The sequence below is a fragment of the Leucopleurus acutus genome (assembly GCF_964270905.1).
Source record: "Leucopleurus acutus genome assembly, chromosome: 2".
Lineage (NCBI taxonomy): Eukaryota > Metazoa > Chordata > Mammalia > Artiodactyla > Delphinidae > Leucopleurus > Leucopleurus acutus.
This window is the reverse complement of record NC_139143.1, coordinates 187212442-187238540: the sequence shown is the minus strand read 5'-3', so window position 1 is coordinate 187238540 and position 26099 is coordinate 187212442. Positions and strand designations below refer to the sequence as shown.

At 42.0% G+C, this 26099-nt stretch overlaps 1 protein-coding gene and 1 pseudogene across 2 annotated transcripts in view; one reads left to right on the top strand and one right to left on the bottom strand.

Annotated features, from left to right (window-relative positions):
* The window catches only part of RERE (arginine-glutamic acid dipeptide repeats), a 426659-nt gene that overhangs the window by 124830 nt on the left and 275730 nt on the right, over window positions 1–26099 (bottom strand). Inside the window, exon 8 of the mRNA XM_082865410.1 lies at window positions 4325–4373. Within this exon, the coding sequence (XP_082721536.1) occupies window positions 4325–4373 (49 nt within the window). The remainder of the gene's footprint in view (window positions 1–4324; window positions 4374–26099) is intronic.
* Window positions 21066–21716, top strand: LOC309957916 (large ribosomal subunit protein eL37-like; annotated as a pseudogene). The gene has a single exon. The product of its transcript is annotated as a large ribosomal subunit protein eL37-like (transcript).

Below are 26099 nucleotides of genomic sequence, written 5' to 3'. Positions count from 1 at the left end.
GATGCTCTTCCCTAATTCAGTACTGACATGTTTAACATTTAAGTGGGGGTCACAATTAGTTCTGCTTAATAAACAGTGATGGCATGGGAATAAAATTAAAGCACAATAGCTACTCATATCAAAAGGTCTTTGACATTTATACTGAGCTGTTTCCCCTGCACCAAGTACAGTAGCTGGTGTAGCAGCTCTCCAATAGTTGTTTGTTAATTAAAAAATACTATTGCTGCGTCTTCCCTGGTGGTGCAGTGGGGTTAAGAATCTGCCTGCCAATGCAGGGGACAGGGGTTCGAGCCCTGGTCAGGGAAGATCCCACATGCCGCGGAGCAACTAATCCCATGCACCACAACTTCTGAGCCTGCGCTCTAGAGCCCGCGAGCCACAACTACTGAGCCCATGCTCCACAACAACTGAAGCCTGCGCGCCTAGAGCCCATGCTCCACAACGAGAAGCCACCGCAATAGGAAGCCTGCACACTGCAACGAAGAATAGCCCCCGCTCACCGCAACTAGAGAAAGCCCGCGCGCAGCAACAAAAACCCAACACAGCCAACCAGCCTGCCAGCCAGCCAGCAATAAATAAATAAATAAATAAATAAATATTTTATTTATTTATTTAAAATACTATTGCTGTGGGGAAGGACCAATCCCCTAGAGAAAAAATGGACTAGAAATACAATTAGCTTACAGAAAAGGAAATGAGAATGGCTCTTACTCATAGGAAAAGATGGTCGACTTTGCTGATAAGAGACATGCCAATTAATGACAGCGAGAGACCATTTCCGATCTATCAGACTGACATAAATGCCAAAGTGTGACAATACACAAGGCTGCATGTTTGCACTCATGTAAGTCGCTAGTACGAGAAAGCAAAATGGTACAATCTCTACAGAGGGGAACTCTGTAATATCCTAAGAATTACATGTGCCCTCTAAGCCAGCCATCGCCCTTCTGGGGATAATATAATATCCCAAAGATAAGTTGGCAAAATAAAAATCTTTATGCATAAACTATTCATCACATTATTACTTGTAACAGCAAATGACTGGAAACAGTGCAAACGCCCAACAGTGGGGGCTGGAAGAATAAACTGCTCCACCTATGCAGTGGGGTCCCAGGAAGTGGCAGAAGAAAACGAGAGGAGCTCTACCTATTGCTATGGAGGGAACACAGGAGATATTGTCAGAAGGTCAAAGAAAGGTGGTGAAGGTGTTTTTATTATGCTACCACTATCTAAGAACATGGGGCTGGGGGAATAAAAGTAAGAATGATAGATCAAAACCTTCAATTAAAAACACTAAACAATTATCCACCAGGGAGGGAGGGAGCACGTGGAGGGGACAGGGCAAGAAGGTGAACTTTCTGAACACACTTCATTTGCACGTTTGATTTGGAGCCTTGTATTTTACATAATTATAAAAACGAAATTAAGTTTAAAGAACAACAATCCCTTAAAAACTCTAGAGCAAAATCAAATAAATCCACCTAGCTATGTTTTGTGTTTGTTCCTCTCTAGGAATCATTTCAGGTAACTTTAAAACATACTAATTTGCCTATATAGACTTAGTGGGATATATTCTAAGGCCAGAAAAAAAAAAAATCTATAAAGCTGTTTCCAATAATCATATTGTTTGTAGCAGTGCAAGTACTGTTATTCTGAGCTGCTATATATGTATTATGGGATTGAAGCAAATGAATAATTATTTTGGTGTCATTTAAAAATTGGTTTTGAGACATGGGGAAAAGATACAGATACGGATGAAAGAAAATTTCATCTATAGGATTAAATATAAGGCCTGTTCTGAATTTGAATTAGAAGCATCAGAAAGAAACCACGATACGTTTTATCATTAAAAAAAGGGGGGGGAAAAGCATATTTCCTAATCTGTTCCCTGAAGAGGCCTGGAAACAGTAACTAACCCAGTAATAATGACTGGGCAGCAGCCACTCAAAAAATGTCACTTTCCTCTAAAACAATGAGGGCTCATTAGAAAAATTTAGTTCTAGACCTAGGGCAGGGAACATACATAATGAGACATTAAAATCATGTCATACTACATATATACACTACCAAACGTAAGGTAGATAGCTAGTGGGAAGCAGCCGCATAGCACAGGGAGATCAGCTCGGTGCTTTGTGACCGCCTGGGGGGTGCGACAGGGAGGGTGGGAGGGAGGGAGACGCAAGAGGGAAGAGATATGGGAACATATGTATATGTATAACTGATTCACTTTGTTATAAAGCAGAAACTAACACACCATTGTAAAGCAATTATACTCCAGTAAAAAAACAAACAAAACAAAACAAAAACAATCATGTCATACTAGATAAAATACTCTACCAAAGACCACAGGGGTCGAGTTAAAAGGACACAGAAGACAGCAGGAAGAGGCGCCTACTAGCCCACGAATGGATAATTTAATCATCAGTAAGAGTAACAGCAATTGGTTAGCAGATAAGTAATTTTTTTTAAAGGGAGTTTTTTTATTTTTTTCTTTAATAAATTTATTTATGTATTTATGGCTGCGTTGGGTCTCTGTTGCTGCGTGCAGGCTTTTCTCTAGTTGCAGCGAGTGGGGGCTACTCTTCATTGCGGTGTGCAGGCTTCTCATCGCTTCTCTTGTTGTGGAGCACGGGCTCTAGGCCCACGGGCTTCAGTAGTTGTGGCACGCAGGCTCAGTAGTTGTGGCTCGTGGGCTCTAGAGCGCAGGCTCAGCAGTTGTGGCGCACTGGCTTACTTGCTCTGCGGCATGTGGGATCTTCCCAGACCAGGGTTCAAACCCGTGTCCCCTGCACTGGCAGGCAGATTCTTAACCACCGTGCCACCAGGGAAGCCCAGATAAGTAATTTTAAATCCACGGATGACTACTGGAAGATGTTGGGGAACCAACCAGTAAAAAGAGGGAAAGAGTCAAGCATTTATCCTGCCTTTCCTATGTGTTTCAGGGAAACAAAAGTTGACAAGGGGACAGTTGGTCAGCTAATAAAAGAAGGAATGATAGGATTAGAGTATCAGCATTTCAAAGGGTAGATCTAAGTAACAGGTCCAATTAGACAGTGAATCTAAGTAACAAGCAATGGCTGCAAACCATCATTAAGAGACACACATGTGCCTGATAGACTATATAGCACCACCCAAAAGTATTCTTGCCAGGGGCAGGGTACCGAACTAGAATGTGATTAAATCTCTAGATTTAATCCTGGGATGGGTGGACGGATGGAGGGAGGGAGGGAGAGGGGGAGACACTTAGGGAAATCTGGATATAGCAGACACCTGAATATTAAGAAACTGCTGGGCTTCCCTGGTGGCGCAGTGGTTGAGAGTCTGCCTGCCGATGCAGGGGACGTGGGTTCGTGCCCTGGTCCGGGAAGATCCCACATGCCGCGGAGCGGCTGGGCCCGTGAGCCATGGCCGCTGAGCCTGCGCGTCCAGAGCCTGTGCTCCACAACGGGAGAGGCCACAACAGTGAGAGGCCCGCGTACCGCAAAAAAAAAAAAAAAAGTTACAATGAAAGTAGGCAGTGACCAAATGTTCATCGAGAGATGAACAGACATATATACAATGACTAATTCAGCCTTAAAAGGAAATTAAATTCTGATACATGCTACAATATGGGAGCACCTTGAAGACATTATGGTAAGAAAATAAGCCATACACAAAAGGGCAAATACTGGGTCATTCCACTGAGTTGTCAAATTCATGGATACAGAAAGTAGAAGGGAGGCTGCAAGGGAATGAGGGGAGAGGATAATGAGTAGTGACTGTTTAATGGACACTGCGTTTCAGACTGGGAAGATGAAAAGGTTCTGCAGGTGGATGCTAGTGATGGTTGCACAACAATATGAATGTACTTAAGGGCACTGAACTATTCACTTAAAAATGGTCAGAATGGTGCATTTTATATTACATATATATATATATATATATATATATATATACTTTTTTTTTTTTTTTTTTTTTGGCGGTACGTGGGTCTCTCACTGCTCGTTGCGGAGCACAGGCTCCGGACGCGAAGGCTCAGCGGCCATGGCTCACGGGCCCAGCTGCTCCGCGGCATGTGGGATCTTCCCGGACCGGGGCACGAACCCGTGTCCCCTGTATCAGCAGGCAGACTCTCAACCACTGCGCCACCAGGGAAGCCCCTATATTACATATATTTTACCACAATTTTTTAAATGAATGTGGTGATCTTAAAAAAATAAATCTCTGCATTTATGTAAAATTCCAAACAGCGTAACAGTTCTAAGCTGCTGCTCAACAGAATAAAGGGCCAGTTGAATAATAAGAAATAAAAACCTATTAAAGAAGCTACTAAAGTTTGCTTTACCTGATGGCTAGGACCAACACGAATTTCTCCCTGGGTACTGTTCAGCCTCCTGTCATGAAAAGAGCAGATCAGGTTAGCATAATATAGTTTTGACATGAACATGCACACGTTCTTCAAGGAAAACAACTCACTTGAAGTAAGTGAGGGATAACTCAGGAAGAATTAGCTTCCCCACCGTTGCTAATGCCGCCCTGTACATGTGCGCTCCCCTAACCCCACACGCATCTCTAAAACCGTTTCTTCTAGAAACCCCTCTACTGTAACTCCCTGTCTTGAGTATCTATACCGTCGTTCTTTCACCCTGCAGAGAGATGAACATTCCTACAGTACAATCCCAATACATGTTTCTTCTTTTCAAAATATTTCAGGGTGCCCTATGATAAACCTTATTAAAATATAGACAAGATCGCTTATGATTCCTAGCACACACACTGGCTCATGCATTCATTCATTCAGCAAATATTTATTAAGTACCAACTGCAAGCCAGGAACTGCCCTAGGTGTTGGGGATAAAGCAATGAAAAAAAACAAAAACAAAAACAATATTCCTGCCTTACTGGAACTTTCATTCTAATTTGGGTAAAAAAAAAAAAGAAACAAATAATAGGTCAGATGATGAAAAGGGTCAAGGAATTAAAGGGGTGGTAAATGATGAACTTTTACAGTTCTTTATACAGGATAGTCAGAAAAGGCCTTATTAATAAAGTGAAATTGAGCAGAGATGTAAAGCGTGTGGGGGCATGAGCCCAGCAGGTCCAGGAGGTGAAAGACCCATCTCATTTCCGTGTCATTCTTACTGCACTTGCTATGCTCACTCTCCCTCGCTCCAAATCCAAACCATCCAGGGTCCTTCTAAAAACCACCATTTCACTGAAACCTTTCTTGATTTCCTCCCCATGTCACCTCACACACCCCCAAAAGTGTGGGGTATCTTCTCCCTTTCACTCCTTCAGGAAACATTCATCGAAGGTCTTTGCATCCTGGGCCTTGCACAGGGCATGCAGCGGGTACACAGCGGTGGACAAAGAAACGCAGACCTCGGCCTCCCAGAGCTCAGTGCCCAGAGCTCCCTGTTACCCTCGATGACCATCATGACCATCTGTTGACCCTCTTAGGAAAACACTTTCCGTGCCCAGTGACAGGGCCTTACTGCGCTGTACAGTCACCTGTGAATTTTCACTAGCGCTGAAGAGTAGGCTTTTCCATGGTGAGAGCTGCTCTATGATTATCTGTCGACCTGGACCGAGCTGAAGAGCATAATAAGGCAGCCAAGACCAAAGAGGAAGCACAGACTCTTATTCTTCTCCCATGGATCTGATACCCCCACCATTAGCTTTGAAGCTGTTAAAATGAATTCTGGAAAACTATTATTTCCTTCAGGTCCAGCACTTTCTTCTTTTAATCCGACAATTTTTCTCGCGAAGAGTCTTATTTTGGCAAAGTGGGCAGCAGATATGACAAAGGAAGAGAGAAGACTAACAAAAAGAAAATGGTCTAAGCCTTAAGGAGCTTACAGTCCATCTACCTGGGAAGGCAGCAGCCATGTCCCAAACACCAGATCTGGTCCAATCGCTCCACTCATAAGCCCAATACATTTCAGGAGAAACAGAGTAAAAATGCTAAGGGAAGTGATCAAAATTAGGCGGGCTTCAAGAGGAGACAGTCCATGAAGAGGTTAAGTTCCAGAGAGACCCCTGAAGGACATGAGGGGCATAATAGCAGGCAAGAGAGGGCTTCCCAAGTGGGACCAGAACCCCACCAAGGCGGGAAGCTGAAAAAGAGGGGCTGTGGTGGGAGAAAAGCTCCTGTGAGGAGCGACCTTTAACTCACAAGCCACCCTGGTCTCGTGCGTAGGGAAATGGGTGTTGAAAGGCAGAGCTGACATTCCCATGAGTTTATGCAGGGATTAGGAGAAGCTGTTTTAGGAGGTATGCAGAGGAGTCACACAGGCCAGGAGGCTATTTTAATCTGAGCACTTCTTTAAAAAAAAAACAAGCCGTCAGTGTTACCCACTATCTCCCTTCCAGCTCATGCCTTTCTGTTTCGTAACCAGCTATGAGCAAAACATAGCTGCCAAGCCTAGCTCTCGCCTTCATTTCTAAACACTCCCCAGATGCTTGCCTGCCTCCAAGGAGGTCTGGCCAAAATGCATCATCTCAGAAAGCTTCAGCCACAGCCCCGTCCAGCAACGTGTGCCCACAGCTCAACTTTCATGTTCCTCTAGACAGTCTTCAAGCGGTTGGTTATGGAAGCATCTCCCCATCACTGCTACACACACTGCGAAGTCCTTGCTGATTCCAGGACAAACATTCCTGGTTCATTTTTATTTTAATTTATTTTAATTTTTTGCATGCGTTTTTGTTTTTCTCTCTTAATATTTTAATAAACCAGTATTATCATATTTAGGACAAAACTGTACCACAATAAACCCCCCAAACACCTTATTGAATAGAACTGCTTATATACCACTTATTTGTATAAAAACAGGATACTAGTAATTATTAATACTGCTAATAATGATACAAGTGAGACTAAAAAACGTGCTGGAGTATCTTAACAGCCAAAATTAGAAATCCGTTTCTCTCTTTTATGTCAATGAAGGGTACTTATTAATGAGTAAACTGAAAAGCACAAAATAAAACAAAGAACCTTTTAAAATTAAAAATCAATTTTTACAACAAAAGTATTCATCATATGCAATTTTTAAATATTAGGGTCTCCTAGCAAGAGATACAACGAAGTTAGTTTTGAGCAGGATTAAGATGCAAGGTAAGCAGACAATGGCATTAGCCGACCATATCCAGGTACTCCCAAATATAGAATAAATGGCAGAAATATTTTTTAGGTCTAAGAGAAAAGAGGTAGATAGCAATATACACCCTATTAGAGAAAACTGGATGCATCTGACAGAAAAACTGTCAGTATATGAACTAAAGATGAAAAGAAAAAGTAGCCTTCCTCCTGGGAAAGTGCCAGTATCCAGCTATATCTGGAATCCAAGGAACAATCTCAGCCCTCCCTTCTTCTGACAGCAGCCAAACTCTACATTCAAGGGTCCTCACCTGCCGCTTCCCAGCCCGAGTGCCCCTTCTGTGGTTCTCACCTCATGTTAGCGGGTGGCACTCTGCTATGACTAATTTGGACATCTACCTCCACCCACTCTGGGACTGGAGAGTACAGAAAGAGAGATTTAATTCACTTTTTATATCCCCCAGAATCTAATACAGTACCTGTCCGTCATTATTACTCATTCAGGACAAATTGAAAATTCCTTGGTTACATGAATATTTCTAGACTGCTAGGATGCAAAACTTGATAAAAATCACCAAGAATTATTCTTTAAATGCAGTATCAACAGCTTATAGAAAACACTCTTAATGATGATACGCTGACTACTACATTTTTCCTTTTACTTAACACAGCAAATCTCAAACTTTTTGGTCTAACACCTTTACACTCTATTATCTCAAGGAAACTGTATTTTTGAGAGATTTCAAAATGTTTACTTATTTATTTATTTTAAAATAACAATAGGCTTAAATAACAATATTTAACAATCAAATATACTCTTACGAAAAATAATTGTATTTCCACAAAAAACAGTGAAAACAGAGGCAACGTTTTACATTTTTGCAAATCTCCTTAGGATCAGACACCGTAGAAGACAGCTGGATTCTCACATCTGCTTCTCTACACTCAATATGTTACAGTACATTCTTTTGGTTACAGTATATGAAAAAAAAAATCGAACCTCACACAGATATATAACTGGGAAAGGAAAGATTATGTGAATAGTCTTTTTGATAACTATGGATATGCTTTTTGATACTACAGCAAAACCCAACATGTGATTGTTTCTTAAAGGTCTTTTGCACAATGTTAACCTAAAATCTTATCAATGATCTTTTGGACTCTTGTACACTAAAATCTGTTGGTCTGTCTTGGCCTTTGAATGGATCTTCCACCCATGATTTTGTCATGCATTGGTTAGATGGAAAATATTCACTCACTAAGTTTTGCAGATCTTCCAAATATTAACACAGTTAACTATACAATTTAAAAAACATAATCACATTCATTAATATCACCACACATCTCACAGCAAGAGCCTGTGTACGTACAGAAGCTGTCAAACTCAGAGTGGTGGGTACGAGTTTTTCAAAATTCTAATTATTTACTTGAAAGTTCCAATCTTGCATTGGCAAAATACTATCAGCTGGTTTGCCTTGAAATGGCAGGCTCACTGCGTTCTTTCATTTTCAAGAAAATGTCCACCGATTACCCAAGTGAGTGAACACAGTTTATCAGTTATTCTCTCAAATAAAAATGGTGTTCCATGAAAGAAGCAGCTAGTTAAGCTTCTAACTCCAACAAACAATGCGTGTCCTCTGGTGTGCACCAGAAGTCTTCCATGGTGCTTCCCGTTTCATCATAACGAATACTGCAAAGACAGGAACTCAAGGGTCGGGATCTGATGAAATTAATAATGGGGCCCACAAACCAGCTGTGAGAAGCACTGATTATTATACATTATGAACTTCAGAAAATACTGGAGGCTAACTAACTAGGAGGATTGACTTGTTTCCTGTTTTGTAATACTTGCTCCCCTGTTCGTTTACATACATTTCTTCCTCACTCCAGCCCATCAATGTGAAATATTATATTTGTGTTGAAGAAACGAGACATTTACGCATGTAACCTGCTTAAGAACTACGACGCTGTTACACAGAGAAGTTCACAAGAAGAGAATGGATGCTGATTGCATCCATATTAATGGAAAACAAAGTAAAGTCTGGAGCCACTTTCTGAAGTCATGGAGACTGGGATTAACTTGGGGGTCACTGTCCAATAAACAGTCACTGGAATAAATTCTAAAAAACATACTGGAGGCTCAAATTCAAAAGGTCCCTAATCTAGAAAACGCCAGGTTAATCCTTCAATTAGTAACAACAGCTAACGTGTTAAGTACTTTCTATCTGTTCTGGGTGCTCTTACAGTATTATCTCATTTCTATGTATTAATTCATTTAATTCATATTTTGATATTAATCAGAGCACTAGTAGTGTTATTCACAGAAATTCAGATCTTATTCTATCTTGTGTTTAAAACATAGTTACTAAGAAGGTTTCTGCTTGATGTCTAGCATTACCTAATTAACACAGCAGGTCTGGGCAAAACCAGGGTAGCCTTCAATTAAAGAAGGAAAATCAAGACCAAGGACAGTGTAAATCCCAGCAAGGTCAGACAAAGGATACTACATATGCAGTAAGAAACCAAAGATGGAAGTCATATCCCAGGATAATGCAAGACACATCTATGCACACCTTTATCCTTGCCTCAGGGTTTTTACCTATATTACCTTAAATTTAGGTATCACATACTTGTATGACAAACAGAAGCAAAATAATACTAGTTATCACTTATGAAGCGCTCTCTATACATTATTTCATTCTTCCATGACAACTCTATGAGGCAACGGCTCCACTTAACAGATAATAATAACAGGAGTAACTGCAACATCAATAAAGAAGCTAACATGTACGCTGAACATTAACTATGTAGCAGGCATTTCGAGCGAAGCAAACTCCACACACTGTCTTACCTGACCTTAAGGATGACCCTGTAAAGTAGGTGCTATTATTACCTGTACAGATAAGGAAACTGAAGCTAAGACAGTTTATGAAATTACCCAAGACTACACAGCTAACAGGTTGGAAAAAGCAGGATTCAAACTCAAGTTTAGTTAACTCCAAAGTCAGAGCTCCCAGCCACACTCCATATGGCAGAGTGATTTTACTGAACCAAAATTACACAACTAATTATAAACAGAACCACTATGAGAAGCCATATCCTTTTCCTTAATTCACTTCTTTGTTCGTTTCAAGCATCAAAAGTAAGACAAAATAATCAAAAAGTGTTTTTTTTAAAGTTTGAAAATCATGTTAAAAGAGAAAACCCATCAAAGTTAAAGGTCAACTTATATAACATTGTCAAAATGGCAAAATTATAAAGATGGTTGCCAGGTATTAGGAATGGTGGGGGGAGAAGGGAGGGAATAGAATCTTTGTGATGATGGAATAGATCTGCAAAGCTACACATGAAATAAAATGTCACAGAGCTATTCACACACTATACTAACGTCCCCCAAGTCTGGATTCTGATGTTACACTGGAGTTCTATACCATACCTCCTAGGAGTAGGTGAGTGAGTGAAAGGTACATGGGAACACTCTGTAGGATCTTGCAACTTCCTATGAATCTAAAAAATTACAAGTTGTTTAAAGTCAAAAGAAGAGGTTAATGGAGTGATGTATTACAGATAGACTAGGGGTAAGAAAGAAAACCAGACATGAGAAAAGTTGAATAAATAACAGATTCCCTCAAAATACACAGTAGACAGGTGAATAAGTAGCTGAAGAAAGAACGCCACAGTTAGTAAGCTACGAGATTCAATGAATTAAGTCACACATTCCTTTTTTTCTCTGTATTTACTAGGGATCTCTGGAGTGGGATCATCCTTTTTGAGACATCCTTAGCTGTGATGCACACTACCAAAAAGCAAAAAAAACTCACCATCCTCACAACAAAGAAGGAAGAATTTCTCTGTGCCCCTAATGTAAATAATATACATATTTCAAAACAGCTGAGTTTAATCCCCATTATTCTACAAATCTTTGCTTTGGAATATGAAAAAATAGTCCCAGAAGCCAAATTACAACAATGATGGTAAGCCACTGTGTTTATTCCTTGAGTTAAAAAAAAATAGAAAGAAATTCATTGTATATGAAATCTAATACAAAAGAAACCAATGTAACAAAGCAGTATCCATGGCAACTACAACTTAATATTTCAGTCCTCTTCAGCTGCAGTGGATTAAATAAAATGACAAGATGTTCCCTTTGAAAAGTAACCCGTTACCAAGGAAACGTTTTAGTCTAAGAAGTAAACAGGGAATGGACAGAAAGGAGCAGGGAGCCTGCAAGTGAATATCAGAAAGGGGGCAGCATCTATGCAAAGAAGATGAGGCGGCAGCTGGCCAGACGAGGAAGCTTCTGGAGAAGAGCGAGTCGGCTGGAGACAGGGGCCGTCCGGCAGAACCACTCCTTCCCCCCAAGAGAGGGGGCGGTGTGAGGAAGGCACGGGTCTGTGAATGTTCGCTTAAGACCCCCAAGTATCTTTATGTGATCACGGTGACTGCTTACGACAAGAACCTGCATCTACAGGGAAAGAAGAGGGACAAGGACATGCGGTCCTGGGGAGAAGACACAAGGGAGTAGAACAGAGGTCTTGTACAGGCAGCCGGCGTGGCTACTTCCCATCACAATCCACACCCAGAACGTAATGGCAGGGTGGCCTCTGGCCCATTCCCCAAAGGCTGGGACCAGTAACTCTCGAGTCAGACCCTGCCCCTGTGGCTGCTGCCATGGGTGAATGAAATCACATGCAGTCTCTCTTCACCTGTCCTTCAGATCGCAAGGCTCGATGGCAGATCCTTCTTATCTTTTCCACAGGGTGGCAAGTTAAGCAGGAAGACGGACAGAGATCAACAGAAAGAAGATTCTAGAAACTCTGTTTACTAGCTCATTCAGAAGTGACCACAGAAATAACAGACTGGGGGTCCAGAATGAAATACACCAAATTTTAGGAAAATCAAAAGGCAATTTACCAGAATCACTTCTTTTTACAAGGGTGGTAGGCAGGAGTGAAAGTCAGACTAACAAGGAAACCCAGAATGGCAGGCTGGGTTTCTCAGATTTCTCCAGCATGGACAGGTATTTCTAAAACAGTCTTTTCAGCAAGTCTGAAATTTCCTTGAAGTCTGACATAGCTTCTTAAAAATCCGAGTAAATTTTATATTCTACTCCATAACATATTCCCATTCATTTTAAGGTAGAAAAAAATTTCCCTAAATCTGAGTAGAATCACTGTGCTCTGCCTATCCTCAGGATGTCCCACGATTTGGGCACCCTGCCGCAGCCGGGAGCGAGAACGTGATATACACACCTGAGTCTAGATGCTCAGTTGCCTGGGGGAGAGCACAGACTTCAGAGTCAAAGGAACCTGGATTAAAATGTCAGTACCAGGGTTCTGTCAGCTCTGAGTGTGATCTTGAGGACTCAATTCAACCTCTCTGAGCCCATCTATGAAATCAAGTTCATAATGGCTACTTTGCAAGACAGCTATAAAAATAAAAGAGGATCTATGGAAAGCAAGGCACAGTGCCTGTCACACAGTAGTCATCACTATTATTAGCTCCAAGCACTGCCAGGAGCGAGAACAGGAAGTAATTCCTCTGAGTTCCCAAAACACCACCTACCTCTCCTTCAGCCTCTTGTCACAGGCATGATTTAATATTTAATTTGTGTAATTATTTCTGTCCATGGCTATCCTGACCAAAAGCACCCTGTGGGCAGGAACCAAGTCTGATATTAGCTCACCACTACTTCCCAGAGCCCCCTGGCACTCACTAAAGATATTTTAAATGAGTAAATGACTCCAATATTTTAACTCATCTACCATTTTGCCATAAATAACAACTAAGTGCTTTATTGAAAAGTCAAGTCACCTGTGACAGAAGGCTACCCGCCCCCACGCCCCACCCCCGCAAAGCAAATTCATCTGAAACAAGCTTGATAAACTGCCCAGAAGAAACAAAACTCAGGATTCACTCAAAGTAAAAGAAAAAGATAACCAGTCAACATGTGGAAGAGTTAACGTTCCAAATTCATACACAAATGCAAAGGTCAGGACAGGAATTCATTAAATTCCAGAATCACAATATTCTAAATTTTCTCTGACGGAAGGTTCCTCAGAGGCCATCTGATCCCAGCCTTCTAGCTTAACAGAAGAAACCAAGGCCGAGGAGATAAAGGTGCTCTTTCAAGGGGTCACAGTGAGTTAATTATAAAGGATCTCAAGCCTCTCTCCTTTCAGTAGAGTCCCCCTAAATATAATGCAGAGTCCAGAACCAAGAATTTAGGCACTAGCTAAGGAATAAGAAAAATTTCCAGGCTGACACTAGGCGTCAGTAAATATGGCCTCTATACAATAATATGCAGCATCAGAAAATAACTGGTAAAAAATTTTTTTTAAATAATACATGGGAAAGGATCTAGTTTCAAAGCACTACGATGACCTCGTTCCACTGCCTGAAGTTCTTCTTTGCCTGATCTCCCCCACCCCCAGTATGTAGTAACATGCAGCACATCTGCCCAGGGCACACAACTCCATCCCACCTCAGGCTCCTCATGGATTTTACTGTCATCACCTGCTGCAAAGAAGAAAACAGTTGTAAGGACCATGCCCAACACACACACACACACACACACACGCACGCACGACAGTTTAGGAAACAAATTTGTTTTTAAACTCCCACCTCAGTTTATAAAGCAGCAGTCACAGGTTAAGCCAATTTCCCGACCAAAACTGTTGCCGGCTTTCCGTACATGGACATCAAACTTCATAATACACAGGAATGGAGTGTCCCCAGAAAAACAGGGGCTTTGGACCAAGCAAGTATGTCTATGATGCACATCTAAACGCCTCTTTGTTCCCACTGGGAAGTCTCTGGGAAATGCTTTTTTTAAAAAAAGGACCATCACAACAGGATAGAAAGCCCAGAGATAAACCCACCTATGGGTTTATTAGCACCTACAGGACCATTAGCACCTATGGTCAACTAATCTATGACACAGGAGGCAAGGATATACTACGGAGAAAAGACAGTCTCTTCAATAAGTGGTGCTGGGAAAGCTGGACAGCTACATGTAAAAGAATGAAATTAGAATACTCCCTAACACCATACACAAAAATAGACCTAAATGTAAGACCCGACACTATAAAACTCTTAGAGGAAAACGATAGGAAGAACACTCTATGACAAAAATGCAAGATCTTTTTTGACCCACCTCCTAGAGTAATGGAAATAAAAACAAAAATAAACAAATGGGACCTAATGAAACTTAAAGGTTTTTGCACAGCAAAGGAGACTATAAACAAGACAAAAAGACAACCCTCAGAATGGGAGAAAATATTTGCAAACGAATCAACAGACAAAGGATTAATCTCCAAAATATACAAGCAGCTCTTGCAGCTCAATATCAAAAAAACACACAAACCCAATCCAAAAACGGGCAGAAGACCTAAACAGACATTTCTCCAAAGAAGACATACAGATTGCCAACAAACCCACGAAAGGATGCTCAACATCACTAATCATTAGAGAAATGCAAATCAAAACTACAATGCGGTATCACCTCACACCGGTCATAATGGCCAGCATCAAAAAGTCTACAAACAATAAATGCTGGAGAGGGTGTGGAGAAAAGGGAACCCTCTTGCACTGTTGGTGGGAATGTGAATTGATACAGCCACTATGGAGAACAGTATGGAGGTTCCTTAAAAAACTAAAAATAGAATTACCATATGACCCAGCAATCCCACTACTGAGCATATACCCACAGAAAACCATAATTCAAAAAAAACATGCACCCCAATGTTCACTGCAGCACTATTTGCAATAGCCAGGTCATGGAAGCAACCTAAATGCCCATCGACAGATGAAGGGATAAAGAAGATGTGGTACATATATACAATGGAATATTACTCAGCCATAAAAAGGAACGAAATTGGGTCATTTGTAGAGACGTGGATGGATCTAGAGACTGTCATACAGAGTGAAGTAAGTCAGAAAGAGACAAACCAATATCGTATATTAACGCATATATGTGGAACTTAGAAAAATGGTACAGATGAACTGGTTTGCAGGGCAGAAATTGAGACACAGATGTAGAGAACAAACGTATGACACCAAGGGAGGAAACTGGCGGGGTGTGATGAATTGGGAGATTGGGATTGAGATGTATACACTAATATGTATAAAACGGATAACTAATAAGAACCTGCTGTATAAATAAGTAAAAAAATTAAATTAAAAAAAAAAGGGCCATCACCTTATTCCTATTCACGGTGGTGGTGTGAATATGGGGAGCGGTCAGGAGGGGAAGGGGGAGGAGGCAGCAACGGTGGTGGCAGCTGTGGTAGCAACACAAGCATTAACATACACATACTCATCCCACTGTATCAGACACATACTCATCCCACTGTATTAGAGAGACTGGCAAGAAAAGAACAACATTTAATGCTGCATACACCAAATGTTACACGATATGGAAGTAAAGCTTTTTAAAAAACTTTAAGAACTGTAAAGAAAAATATAAACACCCAAAAAGCATAAGAAGAATGCTGGTCAAACATATTGGCCACTAATTTAATTACCATAATTCCTAACACAGTTCCTAAGATTGTCTTAGATGAACAGGTTGACCAAAAAATAGAGATGTTGTTAAGATAACTACACCTACATAAGACTGTAGACTTGGACTTTGAATTCATAACAGTAATACACTGATAAACTATGTGCCAGGCACTTTCATATCATTCTCTTCCAATCTTTCTAACAACTGTGAGAAATATTCACCCCCGTATGACCCATGAGAAAACAGAGGTTCAGAGAAAGGAAGGAACTTATCCAACATCACAGCTTGTCCAATGTCACTTATTAAGTAGAATTTGAACCATATCATCTAGCTCCAAATCTAGTTTTCTCTCTTACCACAGATGCCACTCATTTAATTCAACGTATTTATGCCAGAGGCCCATTGGTCAGACACTCTCCTGGGAACTGAGCGCACGGTCTGTGCTCCAGAGGCTTGAAGCCCAATAAGGAAGACAGTCAATCAAATCGTCACAAATAAATGCGCGGTTCAAAGAACCCTGATAGAAGGCCTAAGCACCCCAACTAAATTCAAATGAACTCTTTTAGCTTAGATCCAAAGTATCACAGAGCATACGTGTAAGAGACTAGATTCGTTTTCTTTCAGATTTGCTTTAAAGAAATGTTCAACGACCTGTCACCCACCCTGTCAGAAACTGCTCAATACAGACGGCCGTCAGCTTGGGAGGAGGTGCACAAATAATTTCAAATCTCCCCTTACCCCGTATTTTCTATTTTCTCTCTCGTTTTGTCAGATTGTTGTTTCACAGCTTTAGAATGAACATCTTTCTGGTGGAAGGACGACTTAGTCCAGTAATGACCAAAAATTAAAACAAAAGCGGAAAACGAATTCAGAAGGAAGAAGGATCAGGACCAATGAACAACCGAAGAATCACAGACATGGTGAATATCAGGTTGTAGGTGTATCAGTGTGTTTCAGTTAATTCTTAAGCTAACACACCAGACAAGAGTCTAGGAAGTGGTCAACAGCAGGGGTACGTTATGAGTGGATTCCCAGACTCTGCAAAATTTATGTTGACAGAGGAACACTTTAAATGTAAGGGTCAACCTCAGATTCTGACTCAAGATGCTGGTGTAACGACAAGAAAAGCTAATAACAGGATAATGTTTGGGGGAGCCTTTACTTTTACATTCTTTTGGAAACACACACTGTCTCTCTTCACCAGCATTTCCTGATACTCTTGAAGCCCAGCAGGAGGGGAACAAGAAGCCACAATGAAGCTAATCATCCTCTTTCCGATGTCCACGCCACCCGGGCCCTAGACAACATCCCCAAACAAGGGAACGACTTCCTGTGTGCTGCGCCTTTACCTCTACCACCACCGGACAAGCCTGGAAGCCTCAGAGCGGAAGGCGGCTGGTCAGCAAATAACCTTCCAAAAATATTTTCCTAAAACGGGAAAATGTAGTACAAATGCATGGCACGTAAGATAAAGCTCTAGTGACTCACTTTAGTGGATCTGAAACATAGGAACTCGGCTCTTAACAACAAAGGGTCCCCACAGACCCCGGTGGCAACTACAAGTCCTCGCCATCCAATCAGGTGGCTGCAGGCGAGCTCCACAGACCACCAGCCAGCCAAGCGGGAGGACTCGGCCAGAGTTGATTCAGCCACCGGTACAGCCTCCTGTTCACATCTGATTTGCCAAATGTAAAAAAAGTTTAAGAAGAATTAAATATTCTACAACAGAAAGGCAGTTCCACAACTGTTTTCCTAACAAGTATTCCCGACTCAAACGGTGGGCTTCTGAAACGAGGCAGGAACTTGAGTCCTGCAGGCCTCCCATCAAGGGCTGCGGCGTCCAGCTCCTGCAGTCTAGAGAAAGGGTGACCTCACACTCACAGGAGACGAGCCAGAAGGAAGAGTAAAGGTGCTTCTAAGTGAAGTGAAAGATGGCAAGTTCCAGCAGCAGTGTTACGTGGCGTGGGGAAAAGTAAAAGTGCTTATCTGCCCCAAACTCCCAAAGGCAATGTTCAAATAAATGTGACCAAAAGGGGAGGACAGCCCTCACAGAAATGGAAAAGAGAATTAAAAATCGTAGGTAATAAGTGCAATAACCCTAAATTATCCCCGTATAATTCACCTCCTTAATCACAATCCCCAAATCGAACCTTCCAGAAGCCAGATTATACTTCAGTAACATTTTCGGTGGCTATAATTCATCGTTAGCCTTCCTACACTTTCCGCCAAAATCAGGGGCCTCCTCGAACAGGAGTTAACCATGCCCAGCTCCGTATTCATATACAACGAAGGGCTCACATGAAGAATTTCTCCCTCTATCATGAGCGTACAGTAAATTTCTTCCCTATCCTCTGAGAGTTTCTCACTTGCACATTCTTCTATATTGTATGCTTCCTTTCATCCTCACAAAGACACAAAACTTAGGCGTCACTTCAAAATTTTTTCCAACTTCTATCAGATGAAAAAAGGGGAGAGGAAACAAAAAGTAACAATTAATATAATTCAAAAACTTCTCTTAATATCTACTTGGGGAAGAATTCAACTTGTGCTAAATCTGCATATTATGATTGGCTCCCTAAGTTAACTATGTTGAGAGCCATCTGTCTGAGCCCAGTCTGCAAACAGGACACACAAAAAGCAGAACTGCCCCTCACGGAAAAGACTGGTGTCCGGTCCCATCAAGCAGTGGGCACAAAACCTGGCCTTGTAGACGCCTCCACCTTCTCAGGCATCAACTCCTCCTGTCACTCCTCTCCTGCAGAACTCGCAAGTCACACAACAAAATACACATACACAACAAATGGCACCTTTTGCTAAAACAAACAGAACGAACAAAAAAACCTGAAACCTCAACTTCTAACACAAATGTCACGGCAAACAATTTTTCGTTTTTAATTGCCAAGAAATCTTCCATAAGCTCCAAAAGACAGGATGGACTTGGAAGCAATAGAACATGATGTGACATAACCTTTCACTTCTTAAAAAAATCCATTTTAAGGTGATATTGTTGCAACCATAATCCATAACTGTTCCCTGCATAGGTCAAGACGTATGCACTATTTCAGGCTTCAGAAAAAGATCACAAGAATTATAATTTGCTCTGGCAAACAGGCTCTCAATCAAAACAAGTTCCACCCACCTTCAAAGCAACCAATAGCTGCCCACCTACCACCCTTCCTAAATCGTCCAAACAGAGCCGCTCGGGGGCCCAGGCATCCCGACCAGCCCCACGCAGCCCGGCAGCCTACAGGTTTGCTCTGAAGGTGTCTGAAGGCAAACAGGCTCGGCACCGGCACCCAGAAAGACTCGGGTTGCAACTGCACCCGGAGAGGAAGAGGTGAGGGAAAGGGGAAGAGGACAGGGACCAGAGGGACCACGACGCTCTGCGTTTGCTTAATGCATCTCTGAGTATACCCCGTTCCATTCTCAGCTCTGATCTCACGCTTTGCACCACCACCTACACGGCCAGCCAGGGCTGAATTCAAGGCTCGCAGGAACATGCACTATGAATGATGAAATGATTCATGAACATCCTCAGAAGTGAGAGAGCGCAGCAAAACCATCACACTCTTTCAGTGAGGCCGGAGGAAGACAGCCTACCTGCAGGGGCTGAATGCATGGTCCATGCCTAACAGAGGCCCTGGTGAGTGTAGCTGCGCCCTGCGCCCTGCGCCTCCGCTTACTGTGCAAACTCTGCCCTTTCTACTCTAGCAACTCAAAATGGAGGCACATGCGGTCTGAGAGACCTCGCAGAGCTCGCACTGAGCTTGTGCTGTGACCTAAGCCTTCACGCAGGACGCAGAAACTCCCCCTCACACTGACAGGACTGAGCATGTGCTGTGACCCTCCCTCATCCATACACTGTCTCTCAACGCAATCAATCTCAACCCTGCTGTTTCCGTAAATAAAGCCCAGCCAACAGACGAGGCAGCTTCTCCCCGCATACCAAGCTAGTGTGCAGGGAAGTGGGGCTGCAGAAAGGGGATCCCAGACGGCCAACATCAGGGAACTTGCAGGCCGAGCCACTGAGAGGCTGCAGACAGATGCCCTGCTCTGTCAAGACAACAGCAAGTTCTGTTTTGTCTTTTTAAAAAAATAAATAACTAAATTATGTTTTAAACAGAGAGATCATCAAGAAGGAACAGAAGGAAAAAACACAGATATGAATGACTATACATAGGATTAGCGAACAGGAATACTGCAGTCTATTTAAAAACACAGCAGTAGCTACCTAAGGGAAGCAACCCCGCAAATTTCTTTTTGAAAACTTTAAACATTTGGAAAAAGGTCACACGAACAATCCTGGCAAAGTTATGGAGTACTGGGTATCACTGCAGCCACAAACACAGGGTGGATGATGTAGCAAGCAGAGTGTCTAAAGAATACTGGATTTCCGGCAAAGAGCTTAATCTCCCTTCGATAAGAAGCTCTAAAATCACTTAAATAATAAATAGAAACATCTCCTAAAGAGAGACTAACCCAATCAGAGGTGTATAGCGTAAGGAATGCACTCCTAACAATAAAAAGGGCATGAAAGTTCAAATCAAGAGGCCAAAGAACAAGCACCCTGCCAACAAATACCCAAGCACCTAAAACAACATCTCAGTTTAGGCCTCTTGATTCAGAACTCTAGGCAATTCTCTGTAACACTGTCCATGAAGCTAAATTCATTTAAAAATTTAATCGGAGGCGATTTCTAAAGCCACATTAGCAAGACCACCCCATCCTAGTCATACTGAGCACTACAAACCGTTCCTACTGCCCAAGCACCAGCCAACACATTTTCTGTTAAAATCCTTAAGAACACATTTTATGCTCTCTCCCCCAACCTCCACCTCCACCAAAAGGCAAGCTGGTCTGTCAGCCATATAAGAAATCCTAGTTATGGATGTGTATGTGGGCTTAGTTTCCATTTGCAAACCAAGAAATGATTCTGTATAGTTATAATTTAAAAAGAAAAGAAAGACCATGAAACTCCCCCAAATTTACAAAGGACAAGAGAGGGTAGGAAAGAGCAGTGCCAATTCTGTTTCCCACAAATGTAACGGAATGAGAAGAAATTAAAACCTGCTTAGAAGGATACTCAGCGTCCTCAAGATTCCTAAAGTAAACGCAGGACCTATTCCACTTCCTTGGAGCCCGGTTATGCTTTCAGATCAACTAAATTGAGACTATGATGAAATAAAAAACTCTCATCATGCTAAGAAATGTAATTTACACAAGAAATGCCAAATACACTTAAACAGGTTTCACCTTTGGCCCAGCACATGAAGCAAGCGTCATGTGGCTGGAATATCATCTTCCCGGCTGGTGCGTAAGACAACACGTCCCCAAAAGTGTGTGACTAGAAACAGCCCAGAGAAAAAGACTTTCTAAAAACAAGAGCAACTGAACTAGAACATAGCAGCAAATAGCATGAATATGACCACCAAACTGTTTCCTTCAAAAGTGCATTAAAAAAAAAAAAAAAACACCAGAAGCGAGATGACGAAGGGAGGGTCATCGTTTGGAAAGCGTTGGAATGAGACGCACATGTGTGCCGCCGCTGTGGCTCTAAGGCCTACCACCTTAAGAAGTCCACCTGTGGCAAATGTGACTCCCCTGCCACATGAAAGAGAAAGTGTAGCGGGAGTGCTAAAGCTGAAAGACGAAACACCACCGGGACTGGTCGAATGAGGCACCTAAAAACTGTATACCGCAGATTCAGGCATGCATTCCATGAAGGAACAACACCTAAACCCAAGAGGGCAGCTGTTGCAACATCCAGCTCCTCTTAAGGATTTCAACAATTAGTCACGCAAAAAATGTTCTGGTTTAAAAAAACAAAACAAAACAAAACAAAACCACCAAGCCCTTTCACACGTAAATAGCTTACTTGGAGTACTCAGCATAAAATAATAATTTAATAAATTCATCTTTACTCTGAAAAACCACAGTAACTGTTCCATGGAGTACAGCATAAAACCGGTTATTGGGATAGCAAGTCAACAAATGGGGACTATAATCTCAGTCCCACAAAATGCCCTGAGCGACACTAAGGGCAAGTTACCAACAGCCTATGGCCTGTTCTCTGTGATACTGGATCCCAGTTGTGACCCCGGCCTACCGCAACACTCTCTTCATTGTCTTTGCTGACACTGTGTCCTCACAGCTGTCCTTTACATACCACTTGGACAGACACCCCTTCTCCCGTGACCCCTCAGCGGCAGCACACCCCGGAGCTCACTCCCAAGGCCTCTTCTCTTCCACGTGGAGAACGCATCCTCTCTAGCACAGCTCCAGCCAGCCCCTCTCTGGAGACGCCTCTTTCCTAGGAGCAGCTTGGAAACCTCAGACAGCTCTGCTGTCCTCCTGCTGCACCTCGGCTCGCCGCACCCTTCTCTGGGGTGCCGCAACTCTCTTAAGAGATGTTAAGCTCCTTAGGGTCAAGGAGAGTATCAAAGTCACCTTTATTGGAACCCCCCCAACTCTCCTGTTTTGTACTTCCAAAAAAAAATCGGATGCACGGAGAGCATAATGTCACTTACACATAATTTATACGTAGAAGAATTATATAAGCTAAATCTAATCATGAGGAAACATCAAACAAACCAAACTGAATAATATTTGAAAATATACTCTTCAAAAAGGTCAATATCATGGGGAAAAAAAAACAAAAAAAAAAGGTTAGGAAACATATTATGAAAACAAAGAGAGGCAAAGGATATTAAAGCAATACAACAACTAAACACCAATGCATGATCATAGCGGGGGAATTACTATGAAGGTCAGTATTAGAAAAACTGGCAAAACGTGAGTGTGGACTGAGTGTTAGACTACATGGTATTACATCGATGTTAACTCTCCTGATTTTGATAACCATACTATGGTTATGTAAGAGAATGTCCTTGTTCTTGGACATTTAAATATTTGGGAGAAAAGAAGCTTGATATCTGCAATCCATTCCTAAATGGTTCAGGAAAGGAAAATACTATAGAGAGGAAAATTAAGCAAAGATGGCAAACACAGAAAATAATGGGCAAAAACAGAGATAATAAAGCAAATCTGTAATAAGGTTTAAAAGATAATTAAATAATACTACATAAACTAAAATCAATGCAAATAAAATAATAAAGCAAATATGGCAAAATGTTAACAATTGGTGAAATGGATGGAAGATACACGAGAGTTCTATGTACTAATCTTGTAACTCTTTTCTAAGTTATGTACATGAAATTCCAACTAAAAAATTTTCAATACATGAAACAAAAAATATTTATACTAGCCTTCAATCATCAATCTTCATGGAATCTGGAGACCAGACACACCAGTGGCAATGAGTGACCTGCCTGCCCACCTGCTTCCATAGTGCTCAAATCCCCAAACTGAATCCACTTAAGACCCAGCTAGCTCTAAATTCAACCCAACCTCAGAGTATGCGATCAGCCCTCCTCCTCATCAGAGAAAATCAAGGAGCTCTAAAACCTGAAAATTAAGTGAGCCAGTGTGCCACTTTTACCCATACATTTCAATTCTAGAAACGGGCTCTGTTTCCCCAGACCAGTCCTTGTCTTGAGCTGAGGACACCTTGGAACTTTACTCAGTACTTACAGGCCTCCAAGACCCAGGACTTATTATTTCCACTGGCTGTCTTGAACACTAGATGCTTCCTTACTGAACAACCTGCCTGGACCTCATTCCTGCCACCATGTTGCCCTAACTTGTCATTTGGCTGCCGGCAGGGATTTGCATGCAACTTGCACGTGGGTTGCCCTAGTGCTTCCTTCTGAGGCCTACTGCTAGGTCTCCCCAGAAGGCCGGTGATCCTGGTACATCTACATTGCCTCTGGATCCTAGACCTCCCTCTCTCCTCCAATTACTCCTTAGTGAACAACAAGTGAAGGATTAAAACTTCCAAATACATTAAAGGGGAGCTGAGCAGGTGAAATGCATATATTATACTAATAGATTCTTTCTAAAATTATAAACGTTTACTATATAAAAGCCAACTGAATAATCACTCTGCCACTATAATACTTAATGTTTAGTGAGCAGAAAATTTATGTTTATCAAAGTAAACTTTAGTAAACTTTAGTAAACTAAAGTAAGAGCTGCAACATGGAAATTTCCTGGATTTAATTTTGAAGTGTTTTCTACTCTCCAGAAATAGAAAAATGTTTTATTTACTAACAAGAAGTTATAACAGGGCTTCCCTGGTGGCGCAGTCTGCCGATGAAGGGGACATAGGTTCGAGCCCTGGTCCGGGAAGATCCCACATGCCGTGGAGCAACTAAGCCCATGCACCACAACTACTGAGCCTGCGCTCTAGAGCCCGTGTGCCACAACTACTGAGCCTGAGCTCTAGAGCCCGCGAGCCACAACTACTGAAGCATGCGTGCCTAGAGCCCGTGCTCCACAACAAGAGAAGCCACTGCAATAAGAAGCCCACGCACTGCGATGAAGAGTAGCCCCTGCTCGCTGCAACTAGAGGAAGCTCGCGCGCAGCAATGAAGACCCAACGCAGCCAAAAATAAATAAATAAAATAAATGATTTTTTAAAAAAGAAGTTATAAAACAAAATTAGCAATGAAATGTTAACATTCAGGAAACTCTAGAGAAAAACACTCACTGGAAAAAAGATATTCTATTTGACTTTTAATTAGTACTAACTTCCCTTCGAGAGAAAAGGTTTCAGAAACAGCTTGTTTAAACGTTACTTTGAAATTGTCCCTGGTGTGTGCAAATGGAACTGAGCTTTATATTTATAATGATCTTATATCCAGTAAGCATGCTGATTTATCTTACCAGTTCTAACCATTTGTTCACATATTTTCTATGGTAAAAATTATTGCACCACCTTTAATAAACGTTCATTCCCGATCCTCATATATTTTCATGTCTTAATGGTCATGGGAACCTTTCTATTGTCTCTGATTTTACAGAGAGTATTTCCAACACTCTGCCTTTAAGTACGGTGTTTGCTGCAGGTTTTCAGTAAGTATTCGTCAGAATAAGGAAGCTGCACTCTACAGTTAACTTGCTAAGAACCCCCCACCCTGCAAGTACTGAATGGGTGTTGAATTTTATCAAGTGCTTTTTCTACATCAAGATGACTGTATATACTTTCTTCTTCAATATGTTAAAAAATGGTAAAATGTTAACAGATAAGTTACTATTAAACCATTCATGTATTCTATAAACCCAACTTGAACAAGTATATTTTTAATGCTTTGCCAGATTCCATTTCCCAGTATTTTATTTAAACATTTTAAATGCATGTTCGTAAGTAAAACTGACCTATAAATCTCACTTTTCAATCTGGTTTTGGAATAAAGGTTTTACTTGCCTCATAAAATAACTTGGGGAACCTACACCTTCTTTCTCTGTTTTCTAGAACGGTGGTAGAATTCACCTGTAAAGCGTGAGTCTGGTTTTTTTCTTTTTGTTCTAATGAGAAGAAAAGAAAAGTCCTGTACAAATTATGGAAACTGCCTTTAAAGGGAGAAGGCATGCTTCTTTTACCCACCTCCTCTTTCTTCGAGCCTTCAATCTGGATGTTACGGCTACCATTCCATCACCTCCTTGACCACAAGGTCACGGCTGAAGTTAAGGGTACAGAGGTGGCCCCTGGTATCTGCAGAGCCCAATACCAGCCTAGGACTGCTTCCTTTGAAACTTTGCTTATATGAGAGAGAAATGAAAGTTCTATTTCGTTCAAGCCTATTATATCGTCTCTTCCTGACAGTTCTAGCACTGAAGTTCTTAAATGTGTATCTTACCATTTATTTTATCTGATTCAAGTTGAAGACACATAGTTTCCTCCAACATTTTGTAATTTTTGACAGTGAGCTCAGCATTCAAAGATATTTTACCTGTATATACCCTACAGGTTCTTGAATGAGGGTGTGTCCTTTCCTCCAAAATTGTACATGTTTCTGTCAGGTGTCCAGGGCAGCTCACTGGCACAAGACCTTCTTTTTTTTTCCCTTTTCTGCGGTATGCGGGCCTCTCACTGTTGTGGCCTCTCCCGTTGCGGAGCACAGGCTCCGGACGCGCAGGCTCAGTGGCCATGGCTCATGGGCCCAGCCGCCCCGCGGCATGTGGGATCTTCCCGGACCGGGGCACAAACCCGTGTCCCCTGCATCAGCAGGCAGACTCTCAACCGCTGCGCCACCAGGGAAGCCCGGAACCACTTTTTATATTATATTCTCATCCTGGAGTTCTTGTATTTTTCTTCTTTTATGTATAATAAATTTATTTATTTGTTTGTTTGCTTGCTTGTTTTTGACAGCATCAGGTCTTCGCTGCTGCGCGCGGGCTTTCTCTAGTTGCGGCGAGCGTGGGCTACTCTTCATTGCGGTGTTCGGGCTTCTCACTGCGGTGGCTTCTCTTGTTGCGGAGCACGGGCTCTAGAGCACAGGCTCAGTAGTTGTGGCTCGCGGGCTTTAGAGCGCAGGCTCAGTAGCTGTGGCGCATGCGCTTAGTTGCTCCGCGGCATGTGGGATCTTCCCGGACCAGGGCTCGAACCCGTGTCCCCTG